At 42.9% G+C, this 15,267-nt stretch overlaps 1 protein-coding gene across 5 annotated transcripts in view; it reads right to left on the reverse strand.

Moving 5' to 3' along the window:
* Positions 1–1,135: 1,135 nt before the first annotated feature.
* Positions 1,136–15,267, reverse strand: part of PID1 (phosphotyrosine interaction domain containing 1) — a 231,459-nt gene continuing 217,327 nt past the window's right edge. For all 5 annotated transcript variants that reach the window (XM_045481577.1, XM_045481581.1, XM_045481578.1 and 2 more), the window contains one exon: positions 1,136–3,315. In XM_045481577.1, coding sequence (XP_045337533.1) covers positions 2,839–3,315 — 477 coding nt within the window. In that variant the 3' untranslated portion in view covers positions 1,136–2,838. The remainder of the gene's footprint in view (positions 3,316–15,267) is intronic.

Consider the following 15,267-nt stretch of genomic DNA (forward strand, 5'->3'; position numbering starts at 1 on the left):
CCTCTCTGAACCTCAGTTTCCTCATCTCTAAAGTTAAGGCGATAAGGAACCCCCTACTGGATCCTTCTGAGGGGCACAGGAGTTAGCATACATGAAAGTGCTTTGTGACCACTAGTATAGAAAGTATAGTATAGAAAGGGAGAAACCAAAGCCATAAAGAAAAAAAAAAAATGCACGTCTGAATCACCCCTCTGGGGCGAATGAATCCTGGCTGTCCCCAAAGATCTCATTAGCTATTTGAAAGATGTTGTTGTGTATTTATCTTGAAATTGCTTACTAATCATCTCAAGCAAAAGCTCATGGCAACATTATCAGAGCCAATTACTTAGCCTGTCACACTCAGTACCCTGGAAAAAAATCAGCAAACGCTTTCTGCAATAAATACCCATATGTGCACTTGGGATATAACTTCTGTGAGATGGAAATGGCACTGTTCTGAAATATATGCTGGCTGGGTTCTTTCTTCTTTCCTTTCTTTCCGCCCCCCCCCCCTCCCCTCCATCTTAGAAGCACCTTCAAGGACAAGGTGGCGAAACTGAAATTCAGAAAAGGTCAATGAGGGAAAATGCCATTTGAGTCAGAGATGGGTGGTGATTCTTACTCGAGTGCACCTCTTCAGCAGGCTCTCGTATTTTCACTTCAGAAGGCTTTATGTTGGTTCCTGATTCCATGAAGGGCATTGTTCAACACACACAGTGGCTCCACGGGCCACCTGCCTTGCGAGATTAATGGGGTCGTTCTGAGAAATCATGGCCTGCAGGAAGCATTTTTAACCAGTGCCGTGGGAGGGAATCGCTCCGTATTTACCTTCCAGGATGCCGGCACGGAGTCCCCAAAGCTATACACAAGGTTTTATAAATAGCAATCACTTGCAGAACGTTCTAGAAGCCTCTCCTCTGAAATAAGTCCACCACACTGAATAACTACACGCCGTGATACCATCTCAGCGAAGGGGCAGTAATTCAATATAAGTTAAGCATTAGGCAATCAAACAAGATTTGTTCAACACCATCAAGGAATGGGTTCTTTAGGACCAAGGCTGCATGTTTCTTAGAGCGGATTCCCTATTCACTCGATGTGGCCTATTTCGTCCTTGGGGTTTTCATTACTTAAAAAAGGAAAGACATACAGAGTATGAAAGTCCTCAGCTTTATTAATGCCAACATATTTTTTATTAAAGAATGAACGCATTTACGCTAAAGAATAGTTTACATGTGCTGTAGAGCAGCAAGCAATATCTCCAAGAGGCAAGTTCTTCTCAATACGACTCCATGCTTATTCGACATGCCTTAAAACTGAACCCACACACCGGGGCACACGTACACACACACAAACGCGTACACGGGCACGCAGATACACAGACCAAAACACCGACCCCATTACTCTCTGGATTCAACGAGCTCTCATTTAAGGCTTCTGTAAGGTCCCCCAGTGTCCCCTCACATTAATTACCAGGATGAAAGAACAGACTTTAATCAAGGAGCAGCATTACCTGGAACACTAGCCATCTGCTCCCGGCTTTAAATGTATGCATTTTACCCAACGCTTTTCAATTTCATTCAGTGTTGACTTTGTGTTTATGATATTTAAAGAGCCCCGGAACTGAGAAACCTCAGGCTCTCTCGGTGAGAATCTCTCATTAGAAACAGTGAACAGACTGGAAACTCTGACTCTAAGGTCTCACCAATTTGAAGATGACAAGGTCAGATTTCCTTTTAGACGAAGACGGACACAGTTTGTCTAGACAAGCCAGTTGTACACAACACATTCTCTATTCGAGTACAACATTGAGTGAAGGCGGCAAGGCTTCCTTGGCGACGCCCGATCAGATCTGAAGCTTGCCAGGAAGGATTCCTCAGGCAGGACCATTAACTAAACAAGTTACTGTACATCGGACCTGAAAAAAGGACAGCCCGCGTGGAGTTTTTGCTCACTTGCTGATAACTCGTTCCCTTTTTCCAAAGTTTCTGTGGTTGTGGTGGTTGTTTTCAAACTCCCCCTTTGCTCGACTGGTTATTTCAGACGCTTGGTTATTTTCTTCCCTTTTTGTGTCCTGCAGTGTATGCTGAGAATCCATCCCTTAGGGACGTAGGCTGGGTTGGAAGGGGAAAGAGGGTGGATGAGGAGGGATAAGGAAGGCAGCTATTAGCAGTTGTGAGTATTCCAAGAAAATAGATGAAGTGAATACAATAAGAGGGTACTACTTGATATATTTATGTAAATAAAAGCATTATCTTTAACTGAATCAAGTACCAGCTACCGGGTTGTTAGTTGTAAAGCTAAATAAAGGCTGTGCTGATTCGCTTACTGAGGAGAGAATCTGAACCATGCCAGGGAGAGGGGCTCTCAGGATGAGCCTGGAGTGTTCCCTTGGCTCTGCGGCCTCTGTGCCTGCATCTGTACCCCCCACCCCCCCACCCACGACTAGGGATCCTCCAGGGGCACCGAACATTCTGGCTGGGGTCCGTAAGGCAAACTGGAATGGCTCGTCAAATAACAGCCGCAGTGTATTTGCCTGAGAGTGGTGACAACCGGCATGGAGAGCTCCTACAGGGAGGCATTGGGAAATGAGGGGTGGGGGGAGGAAGAGAGTCGAGAACTTTCCTCCCCGTCTGCACGCCCACCCTCCCCACAGTCACAGCAGCAGCAGATTTCAATGTAACGTAATTACTTTAATAATACATTTCTTTAGATTTAGAATTGCTCTTCTGAATTTAAAAAAGCTTGGTCAGCCAATAGCGTGGCAGTCTTTACTTCCCAAATTTGAATCGTTGCTTATTCATCTATCATCTTGAATTCCTCGACCAGTGCTGCCTTGCCGAAGCATGCTAAGTCCATTCAGCCGTCGTCGGATTCCAATTCCTGGGAAACTTCTTCCGATGAGCTGTTCCTATGGATCCGACCGTCGCTCTTCATACTGTGGAAAGTCTTCTTGAAGGCCTCCATCATGGCGTGGGCCAGCTTCTTGGCCTCGAGCTTGCTCTCGCACTCGACAGCATGGCAGTCCATTTGGTAGGACAGGTCGTCATTGATCTCCCTGTAAACCCAGGCGAAGATGTTGGGGCTCACGTTGTGGTCGGCGGTGCAGTAGGCAATGCGCGCCACCTGGAAGGTATCCATGTGGACCGTGGCTTCACCTTTGTGGTCGAGGTGATGGAGCCACACTTGGAATGGTCGGATTTCCAGGAGGGCGTTGGCGGGAAAGACATCTTCTCGGGCTAGCGTGTGTTTCTTCCAGAGCTCGATGACTGGCTTTTCTGTGCAGCCTGACAGGAACTGCATGCCTGTGGTGGGGACTTTACCCAGGTAGGTAACCTGCAGAGGGAAGAGAGGAAGAGAAAGGGAAAGGTCAATATCGGGCTCTTCCTTCTAGTTGTTCACCCAGATGTTCTCAAGACAGTCACGCCGTCACTCGAAGCAGGTGGAGAGACACTCTTCCGGCTCCCTAAAACAAAAAACCAAAAACAAACCCAAAAATGAAACAAAACCAAACACAAGATATCCTGTCATGGTAATTTTTACCTTTTCTCCCTAACAAGTTGACCATCTGGCAAAGGTACCGAAAACTCCTTAAATAGAGTTGGGATTTTTAAAAACCTAATTTCTAGAGTCCCACTCTCCCTCTCCCTACCCCTTTTTAATTCAAATTACAATAAGAGTATGATCTTTCACATAATTTGGCATTTCTTTAAAACTTGGTATTTGAAGTTTATTTTCAACCGACTTGAATGCCGGCTTATCGAAGAGCTAGACTGGCAGGATGAAAAGAAAGACAAAGAATTCCAAGTGATTCAAATGGCGTCTTTAAAAAAAAAACAACCTGTTTATCATCATACCAAGAAGGGATTTTCATGCTATTTTTTTCCATTCATCAAAATGCGTGGAACTGGTACCATTGGACCACTGGCCTTACGGAAATGCATCAAACTGAAGACATTGTTTCAAGAAACCACACAAACCATATATAATTGGGCTCAAAATTAGTGACACAGATATAAATACTATCAATCTGAGGAAGAAAAGATCAGAAAAAGGTCCATGGAAATGATGAGAAAGGAGATTGGGCTACCGTGATTCCAACCAATGTGTGTGTTTAGAGGGGAGATAAAAGCCACATTCAAAATGGCGGAAAACAGGTTAAGTACTATCGCATCTTTTTTTATGCTTTACCTCTTTAAAAAGAGTCAACTGGACAGTCCCTTTAAAAAGTAACTTTGTGGAGAGGAACAGTTCTGCACATTCTAGGTGTACTTATCAGCAACCTACTATGCATACTGTCAAAGTGCCTGGGGGGGATGGCGTAGGGGGAGGGAGACGTTGGAGAGGTCCACAATCCATAGGAAGGAGGTCACTGGAGATTTGCTCACAGCACAATCTTTGAAGCATGCAAAGTCAAGATTTACATCCTAGTTCCACAGCTCATAAGGTGGGTGGTTCTGGACAGACTGCTAACCCTCTACTATAATGTAAGGCAGACCATGAAAAGGGCAGGCGGGGGATACGGCAAAGTACCCTGAGGATTTAGAGGAGGGAGTGAGGGTGCCCTGCTAATGGGAGGCCTCAGGGAAGAGTCACTGGATTTCAAGATGTGGGGTCTCAAAAGCCAGGTGGGAACAGCTCACCAAGGCAGGGAGAGAAGAAGGGGGCAGAAAGGAAAGGGCTGGAGTGGGGAAAGCCCTCCTCCCCACAACTTGGGCAAATAGGCCACTATTTGCATTAAGACAGCCCTGGGAGACAGGAAGTCCCTGAGCACTGGATGAACTTTGGAAGATGGCCCCGCATGCAGTCTAGGGAGCAGGGACATCCCTGCTCTCGTGGCATGCCATCGAAGGTCTACGGTCCCAGAAGTGCCTGGATTTGACCGAGGTTTGAACTCGGAAGACTTGCTTGATGCCAGGAAGAAGAACAGATGGGAAGGGCTGAGCAGCAGCAGAGCCAAGAGGCAAGAGCTTCTGGAAAGGAGGGAGCAGAGGGAGCAGGAAAGGACAGGGGGAGCCCCATAAGGATGACATTGCAGGGACGGAATGACAACAGTTGGGGGCAGATAGACAAGGAAATGCCTCCACTCCACAAGGACAGCAACTGGTTGAAAAGCTCCCGTCACTCTGGATTGGAGAGAATGTACAATACAGGGCTCTTGATTTATATCCTTGAGGAAAATGTGCTTTCTGTATGTGGTACTTTATGATACCTTTATTCTTTTTTAACAGCTTTATTACTTTTTTATTGAGGTGAAATTCACATCACATAAAATTAACCATTTTAAAGTGTGTGATTCAGTGGCGGTTGGTAGTCAAAATAGCTGTACAACGATCAGCTCTGTCTGGTTCCAAAATATTTTCACCATCCCCGAGGGTGACGTGGTGCCCATTAAGCCGTCACTCCCTGCCGTCCCCTCTCCCCAGCCCCTGACAACCACCGATCTGCTTTCTGTCTGGATTTACTACTCCGGATTTTCTTAGAGCTGGAATCACAGAACATGTGACCTTTTGGGTCTGGCTTCTTTCAGTTAGCACAATGTTTTCAAGGTTCATCTAAGTTGTACCCTGTATCGATACCCCCTTCCTTTCTATGACGTCTTTACTTTCCAAAGTTTCAAAGAAAATGGGGACAACTAGGTTCAGTGCTTGAAGTAAAAGTGCATTCTTTCTTACTATCCACTGACACTAGAAAATAACTGTTTACATTTGATAGAAATCTCAGTCAGAGGGAGAAAATCTCCTTCAATGTGCTCTAAGCTCACACACACACACACACAATTTTTTTTTAAGTTATCCAGTCCGGGGGCACCTGGGTGGCTCAGTTGGTGGATGTCCAACTCTTGATTTCGGCTCAGGTTGTGATCCCAGGGTCATGGAATGGAACCCCACGTCCAGTTCCACACAGAGCGTGGAGCCTGCTTAAGATTCTCTCTCTCTTTCCCTTTACCCCTCTCCCCCACTCACTCTCGTTCTCTCCCTCTCCCAAAAAATAAATTAAAATAAATATTAAAAAATTATCCAGTCAGTGCCTTCATTTGTGATTTAATAAAGGGATGAGTTTAAAGAAACTTATTAGAACCTGTAGATAATTCACTCCAATAGAAAGCAATTTCATAGTAGTAAATATGTGTAACTAAGTGCATTCCTCTCTTACAAATGCTTATTACTTGAAAACTGAAGATTTTAAGATAAATAAAATTTTATTTTGAAAGGGCACTTGAGAGAAGAATGGGGAGGATATTAGTAGCTCAAAGAATTTAATAATAATGAAAGCTACTTAATAATATGTAGACATTCATAGAAACAATTTTAAAAACCCAAGGTAGAACATAGGACATTGATGTAACTTCTTGGTATTAAACTTACTGTGAAAGTAATCTTCATTTTGTGGTCCATTTGTGTCACCGAGGGAGTACACTAAACATCAAGCGAAAAGTTCCAAATCGCCCTTTATATATGTACATATATGTGTACGTGTATATATACATATATCACGGCCAAATCAAGCCATACACTGAATAAGTAATAGCTCATATCTGTACCACACTTTAGACAAAAGGCACTTTGTGTTTGCCAGCTTCACTGGCAACCTCTTGGATCAGGACGGAGTATTATTATCACCTGCCCATTTTCAAACATAATAACCTTAGGGCAGGTGGAGGCGAACTGGGACACATACTCTAGACTGCAAAGTGTTGGCCTTTCAGGAACATTCTGATGATTCATGAGGAAGACGGCATGGACAAGACACCCTGAAAAGATACCTGTTGAATTCCTGAACCACTCTGCTATTCGGTGAGAGCCATTTCCACTCAATTTCACTTTTCAGCCATTTATTCTTTTCCCCCACATTTTGACTGTAAGAGAAATTTTGGATTTCTTTATATATATTTTTGAAATGTTGGATTTATATGAGCACGCTAGGTACAGGGGGCACCCCCAAAGAATGTACAGTATTCTTTTGTGTGGTGCTTTTATAGATGACAATCTTTTCCATGCCATTATGGGCCTAGGCATTTCTTCAAAATTTTATTCTTGTTTTATAATTGCAGAAAGGCTCAGAAGACTTCTAAACTACCCAGAAAAATGGAGCACAAATAACAAAATTTTATACATATATGTATATATATATAATTTACATATCATACATTTAATATATATAATATCTGTTCATAATATCTGTTTTCTAAAACTCCTAGGCAAAATGGAGGACAAATAACATAATGTACATATGTATAATTTACATATCATATATTTAAGTATATATAATATCTGTTGATAATATAGATCTGTTTTTTAAAACTCCCAGGCAAAATAGACAAATAACAAAATTATATATATATATATCATATATGTGATATATATATATCATATATCATATATATGATATGGTATACATATCACATATATGATATATAGTCTATATAAACTGTATATATGATATACATATGACATATGATATATATAAGCTATATATAAGCTATATATATCACATATATATATAGCTATATATATCATATATCATATGATATAAGCTATATAAGCTATATATATTATATATCATATGTATATCATATATCATGTATTATAAATTGGTGCTCCATTTTGCCTGGGAATTTTAGAAAACAGATCTGTTCAGAATATATATGTTTTCTAAAATACCCAGGCAAAATGGGGCACAAATAAAATTTTATACATATATATGTATGTATATATATATATATATATATATAACTATCATATATTTAATATATACAATACCTGTTCACAATATATATCTATTTTCTAAAAGTCAAGAAGATATAATCTGCTTAAAATGAAATCGAAGACAACAAAATGTTTAATCTCAAGAACTGCAGACTTTTGGCATCTTTGCAAGACAGGCATAAACGTGTTCTACCAGTACTAATCCTGAATATTCCATTAGCTTCATCTTGCAAAGTATTAGTGAGCCTGCAGAGAGAGGAGAGCTAAAAGGACTTATGGGATGACTCCTCTCCACTGCGGTACTGACAAGGGCCTGCCTACAAGCACACCAGGTGCCCACTGGCCCTTCCCCAACTCACACCCGCTCTCAACTGGGATCTGCCGTGGAGAGTCCAGAGGCTGCAGCGGACAGACAGGCCCTTTGGACAAGCACAGAATCAGCAAACCTGCACCTGACACGCCAGAAGATGGCCGACTGTCTAGACAAGCAGCTGTAGTCCTGGGGTACCAGGATCGGCTCACCTCAGGCCTTGGGAGGGCTTTGGGCCGAGTCTCCTCTTCAGTTAAATGAGCTGACCCCGCCCCAACCCGCCTAAACAGCCCCAGTAATGAACTGCTCTCTGGTTCCTGCAGGGTCTCGTCAGCCCACAACATGAGCTAGAGAGTGTCACCTGGTGTCACTGGGTGAGCCTTGAGAGGTCCATGAAGCCTCCGTTTTGCTACCTTTGTGGAGGTGATCATGTCCGAAATCCCATGAGCTGACATACGTACAAAGAAATGATGTTAAGTTGACATTTCTTTTTTTTTTTTTTTAATTTTTTTTTTTTTCAACGTTTATTTATTTTTGGGACAGAGAGAGACAGAGCATGAACGGGGGAGGGGCAGAGAGAGAGGGAGACACAGAATCGGAAACAGGCTCCAGGCTCCGAGCCATCAGCCCAGGGCCTGACGCGGGGCTCGAACTCACGGACCGCGAGATCGTGACCTGACTGAAGTCGGACACTCAACCGACTGCGCCACCCAGGCGCCCCAAAGTTGACATTTCTTAAAGAGACATAGAAAAAGAATTATCTGAACGGAGTTCCCCTAAAAATGGAATGTAAAACGGTGAAATGATGCACCAAGATAGCTTCCCCTCAGAATGACCCCTTTAAGTCAGCCCTGGTATCTTCCATAATGGCCCGTGTTCTGGAATCCTGATTTAGTGCACTTTCCCCTCAGAAGTCAACTATTTACTACCCGCCTGCACATTTGCTAATCCCCTCCTAAGTTCTCCAGAGTCTGGCATTAACCCATATTGTTGACTATAAGTCCTTGAAAAAAAAATAAAAAATAAAAACCACAAACCATTCAGGGTTTAAAAAAAAAAACCAAAACACCAAAGAGTGAGTTTCTCTCTTTAATTTTTCATATATAGTTTAATAGAAATATACCTACGGCTCTGTTTTCAAGGGAAAACAAAGCAAAAGCTGGAATGAAATCAATTGTCTCAAAACATCAAAGCTGCGCGTTCAGCCACGTCCTCTTTGGACTTGAGGCCACAGGGTATACGTGTGTCAATAAACAGAAACTCCAAAATACAGGGTTCTATCCTTGTATCGTTCTAAGTCAACACCATTGTAGGGATTTACTCTCTTTATAGAGAAATCGCTTCTTGCCACAACCTTCCTTGTGTGGGAGACTTTCTTTCACACCCCTCTGTGGGCACTCCTTCCCTAGGAGTGAAAACACAGGACTTAATGTGCGAGGCTGCTTCAGGAGGTCCGGCCGCCGACAGCTGCACACCAATGTCAGGTTTGGTTAAGGGGAATCCTGTTATCCTGTCCATCTATGAAAGAGGTGAATGTTTTCTAGATGAATAAGTCCCTTTTGAGCCTCATCCTAGAGGGCTGCAATCTTCCAGAGCCACAGAGTAGACGAGAAACGTCGAGTCACGAATTGCTCATTAAATGTCCAAAATAGTAGACAGATTTTTTTTTTTTAAGTTGTCACCTCCCAGGGTGACAAAGGGAGTTGGAAGATGACAGGAAGAGTCGTTAGGGGGAGTATCAACCAGTTGGAAATATGCAGTAAATACCAACATCTTTTCTATGGTTGCCGAAACAGGCATTGGGCAAGAAACTTATTAAGAATGAATCATTCAGAGAGAAATAAACAAGCAGAGCAAAAAATGAAAGTTTTTCCCCATGTGTCATTCAATGGCATAAACTGGTGCCCCAGACACAGACGTTTGCAATGTGTGAATGGGCTTTGCTCAATCCCAAATGAAAAAATTATTTGAGAATACACACGGCGTGTGAAAATACATAGAGGCCACAGTGCTAAGGGACCCGCCAGAGTGTCTGCAGCATTACCAGTGTCAGTCAGCAGAGACTAGTGTCCTCAGAAGCTCTCCTTCCCACCCATGACTTTTCCAACAGCCCAGCCAGCTCTCCATTCATGAATCATCACTCTTTCCTCATCTGTGGCAAAATAAACCCTGGGTGCCTGACATGCCTCCCTGTGGCCAAGCATGCATCGTTCTAGTCCTTCCTCTTGGTGGCCAGTCAATATTTCATTCTGGTCTGAAAATCCCTTGTTTAGAACCCTGACCTGTCTCATCCTAGACTGGACGGTGGGATGGATAGGCTGATGACAGGGACCCTCAATGAAGATGTGGGCTGGAATGGATGATCATGGAAGAATCCAAGCACCTGGTTTCCTGGGGATCTTCGACCTTCCAAGCTGGACAAACCCAACTTCGGGACTACACGAGCCCAGCTTTGGTTCAGTCTGCTATGAAGTCTCTCTGGGAAGGCAAATCCAGATCAAAGCTCCTCCAGAGGCCTTTCCTGGGATATAAAAATCCTTGCTGTTCTTTCAATGTCTGTAGGGGACTTCCTGTCTCAGCTGATACAAAATAACACGATATGAACTCAAGACGGAAGATGCGGGACTGGGAATCCTAATAGCCTTTGGGTTATAAGGCAGAAGATAAGAAAAAGAAGAGGCAACCCTGAGCCGACAGCAGAGACAAACTTCTCTCTTCTGACACTAATTCCTATTTCGCTTTGCAGAGAAAGGGGACAGAACACAGAGATTCACATGCCTAAATTGAATCGTCTCCTTCCTTGCTGGCCACAGAAAAGCAAACACCCAGTAGACACTCTGAAGAGTGGATCCACATGCCAATTATCTAACAATCCCCAACACAAAGACAGACATAATGCTAATTATGACCTCGAACTTGTATTACATTCTGTACGCCACGAAGAAGGTATAAAAGAATAAGTGCTGTTCACAGTGTAACCTATGAAGTCATTGTGAGAAAAAATACAGTGATAAACTTTGGGCTTAAAAACTGAATTTCTTAATTGCACACTTACTTGGTAAGTACTTATTGAACACCTATGAGGAACAGGTATATTAGTGAACAGAATCAATAAAACTCCCTGCCCTCTTGACACTCACATTCCCAATCACAAATGAAGGTTACAGGACTCAACATTATACGGGCAAGGCTGGCCTGCGTGAGCACACACGCATGCCTCTGTGAGCATTTCTGACGAATCTGGAAAACTTCTCTTGCATTCAAAAAGGTCTTCCCTCTCATAGAGCACAGTGGGGATGAAAAAAAAAATACTAGAGTTAGTTCCTCAGATCAAGCTGTGGCCCATGAAAGTTTATTAGTCTTTATGCTCATTGTGGTTTGGGTTCCTGAGATGTCACTGTGGTAGGAGAGGAGCTGTGGAGGAACATCAAGGCAGAGGGAAAGGTGTGTAGGAGCTCGAAGACCAAGGCAGACTTTGCCTCCCAAACAAAATGGCCTGGCCATTAGAATGCCATTGGTGACTTTGCATTTGTCCTCGTGACAGGACACAAGAGCTTCCTGGCCTCACTTGACACCTGTCTCTTCACTCTCAGGATACTCCAGGCACATCACACCCATTCACCTTCATTGAGATCTTGGAGTAAAATGATGAGTTGTTTTAGGCTACCCAGCATCGATTCTACTTTTGATTGCTTCTTTCTTTATTTTGGAGACCCAAATAGCAAGTGTGTCCAGTGTTTAAACTCACAGTGTTGATAATTATATTGCAATCAATTCAAGGTATATCATCAACATTCTCAGCTTTTGGTGCTAAATGGAGCCGTTCATCCCTGCCTAACACCACCCGTTTGTTGCAGAGACTACGATCGTGATACTTGCCCGAAATCACGCAGGTGGTCCCTGTGCGAACGAGCAAGATGTGGGACAAAAGTTCTACTCTAAGGACAAGATTCTTCCCGCTACCCCAGTCTTCCCTGTAGAGGATCTAAACCCTTTTATTTTCCACTCATATTGTCATCTACCTTCTCTCTGGCCATTTCTTCAAGGGTCCACACTGAGACCCGGTCAGGGACAGGGAAAGGTGACAGACACTCTGTCAGGGCTTCTTGAACATTCTAAAAGGAATTTAGAAATCAGTGAAACTGTCCTTAACCTGAGATGCGTTTACATAGCTCAGGGATTTAAGCCATGATGCTAGCATTAATAATTGAAAGAAGGAGACAAGAATGCCTACTTGATATTCAGATATCATATTCCTAACGAATTTTGAAACGGTGCTTTACGAAGCAAACAATCCCTGTCTCAAAGAATAATTGCGAAGAGCAAATATCAAGCGTGCAATGTTGGCCCCAACCCCGCTCCGGTGGGTGGCATACCAGCAAGCCAGACAATATATGAGCCACACGCAGGGTGAGCAGGACTTTACATAGCCCTCAACAAAGGCACGAGAGCCTCAAAAGGCCAGGCTGCGAGGCCTGAGCTCAGCTCCCAACAGAGCTAGGAATCCCTTCTGGTTGCCCTCCAGGGTCCTACTCCTCTGCCCTTCCGACTTCTACGGGCCATCCCTAAGAAGCCCAGATGATTCTGGATCAAGAGCAGGATTTTCTTCTCCAAAATGGGTCTTGGGTACCACTCTGGGGCCTATTTATAGGTAGACCTCTTCAGGAGTAGACCCAGCTGTCCCTTGGCTAGACAGGAAGGAGGAAGAATTTTTACCATTCCCCTTAAGGCTATGTTTTGAAGTCTTTGCCTTGTATCTATTTAGTCAGGCTTAGTCAGCTGAGCCAGAGGCAAAATGTGAGCCAGGCTGCCTAAGGTAAGCCTGTCTCAAACAACACATTTTTGTTCACCATCCCAAAGGGGACGGTGATGACCCAGAAAGCCTCACAGACATACTCTTTATTTTTTTCTTAATGGTAGCAGCCATGCTGGCAGTAGAAAGTAGATTTTCCAAAGTGCATACCCTCTGGTACATATTCCTTTGTTTAGTGGTATTTATTTGTCTTGGTAACTTTCCTAAGGTCATAAATATGAAGAATACTGTTTTATTGTTTAGCAATTCTTTCCAAGTATTTGCATGGGTTATGTTGACCGAATCTATAAAAATATTAAGAGAAGTTTTATGGGAGACAGGTTTTCCTTGTATTATGTAAATGGACATCGTGGGGGGAAAAGCAAATTTACTAAGACCCAATATCAGAAAATAATTAGGTACAATTTTTGCACTCTACTCAAGAGATGAATATTGCTTCAGCTGTTAAATACAGCTTCTGTATCACAGTTAGGTGTGTAAGTGATAGATTTGTTTTTATTATTCATATTATAACTTAGTTCCAATGGCGTAGAGTGATTTGAGATGCTGTGCCCTGTCTTGTGCTTATCAAGCAATCCCAGTGTGCAATTTGTCCTGTCAATTGGCTCTTGGATGTGTGAAGTTAGAAATATTGTCATTGTCACTGTCAAAGACAGAAGCGATTTATCTGGAAGGCACTGAAGTGTGCCCCTGAAGACAAAGTCACTTAATAAAAGTGACACCACATTGAAACATACATCCCCGCCTCGGGCCCCTTCTGGTGAGCTGGCCCAAGGATGGTCAAACCAGGTGCTGTTCTACTCAGTGGCACAAGAGCAATTTATTTCATGACAGGTCTGATATCTCCCCTTCTGCTTTCTAATCAGCGCCATATCCTGGAGAGGGACAGACATTCAGCAGACTCCAGGCCCCGCGATGTTCACAATGAGAAAATTCTCTAAATGACAAATCAATATCAAGCACACTGCTTGAGAGTTATCCTGACAAATGGATTCAAGGGACAAACACGGTGGCAGGTGAAAAATGTCACCGATTTCAGTCCTTGTAGCACTTTATCAATTCATTTTCCGTACTGCACAATTCATTAGAAATGGACCAGAGAAGGCATTAAACATTCAGAAGAAAAATCATCTTGAGACAACATTTGGCTGGAAGGAATAAAATAAGCACACTGATCTACTGGCTATGAGTCTAGAGCTCTTAATCAAAGGCCAGTGAAGGTTGGAAACAAGAGGGGTACACCGAGGCTAACTAAACCTGGAATACTAGGTATTCCAGACAGACGGACACTTACGTTCAAACAAAAACCGCTACACGAATGTTCACAGCTTTATCGCTAACGGCCAAAAAATGGAATCAGTCCAGATGTCTTTCAACAGGCAAATGGTTACGTAGACGGCGGCACAGCTGTACCACGGAATGACCACTGACACCTATAACAACCCAGATGGATCCCCAGGGAGTTCTTCTGGGTGAAAATAAACAACCCCCCAAAGTAACATACTGTATGATCCCATTTGTATATCATTTTAGAGATGGGGAACAGACCGGTGGTCGCCAGGGTTTAGGGTGGCGTGAGGGTGGAAGAAAGGAGGGTGTGGTTATAAAAGGGCAACGCAGGGTGAGGAACATGTTTGGTACCTTCACTGTGGGGCTGGAAACATGCCCACACACATGCAAAAGTTGTATGCAACTAAATACACACACAGGCATCATGAGTAAAGGCAAAACTTGGAAAAGCTGAATAAGATAGGTGGGTCGTATGACTATGGTATTACACTACCGTTTTGGAAAGTGTTATCATAGGAGAAACGTGGGTAAAGTTTTGGGGACCTCTCTGGATTATTTCTTAACAACTGCATGTGAATCAACGATCCTAATAAAAATATCAATTAAAAAAGTCATCTCATCCATCTTATTAAGAGTTGTTTTTCTAACAAAGCTATCTTTATTTATCAAAATCTGTAATACACTTATGCTATTCTGATCAATGCATATGCATATGAATTTAAGGATAACTCAAGCCAGAAGGTATTTAAATTTAAAGGCATATGGTCAAAGAAAACAATTTTTGAAAGTTTCCATTACTTACGTATTTTTCTGTATAGAAGAAATAGGACAGGATGGGAGATAAATGATTAAACCACGGTTCTAAAATCCATTCTCTCCCTTTATGGAGGAAAGGGAGAGTGACCCCAGAAGAGAAAGAAATGGCCCAGTTTAATGTCCTTGTCAGCTTGTTAATGACAGACTTTGTGCCATGTGCAAAGCAGGCAGGTCCTTATCTATGGAATGCCTAATGCAGGTTTACCTGTTTCCCTAGAATTGTTCCTGGGGAAACAAATATAAAATCTGTAGATACACAGCACACGACTTCTGGGAAAACGTCTGTTAAGCTACGCAAGTAAAAATGGAAATGTTTCAAGGTTTAAAAGGATCTTCTTGCATAAATGCCA

The sequence above is a fragment of the Leopardus geoffroyi genome, chromosome C1 (assembly GCF_018350155.1).
Source record: "Leopardus geoffroyi isolate Oge1 chromosome C1, O.geoffroyi_Oge1_pat1.0, whole genome shotgun sequence".
NCBI classification, from domain to species: Eukaryota; Metazoa; Chordata; class Mammalia; order Carnivora; family Felidae; genus Leopardus; species Leopardus geoffroyi.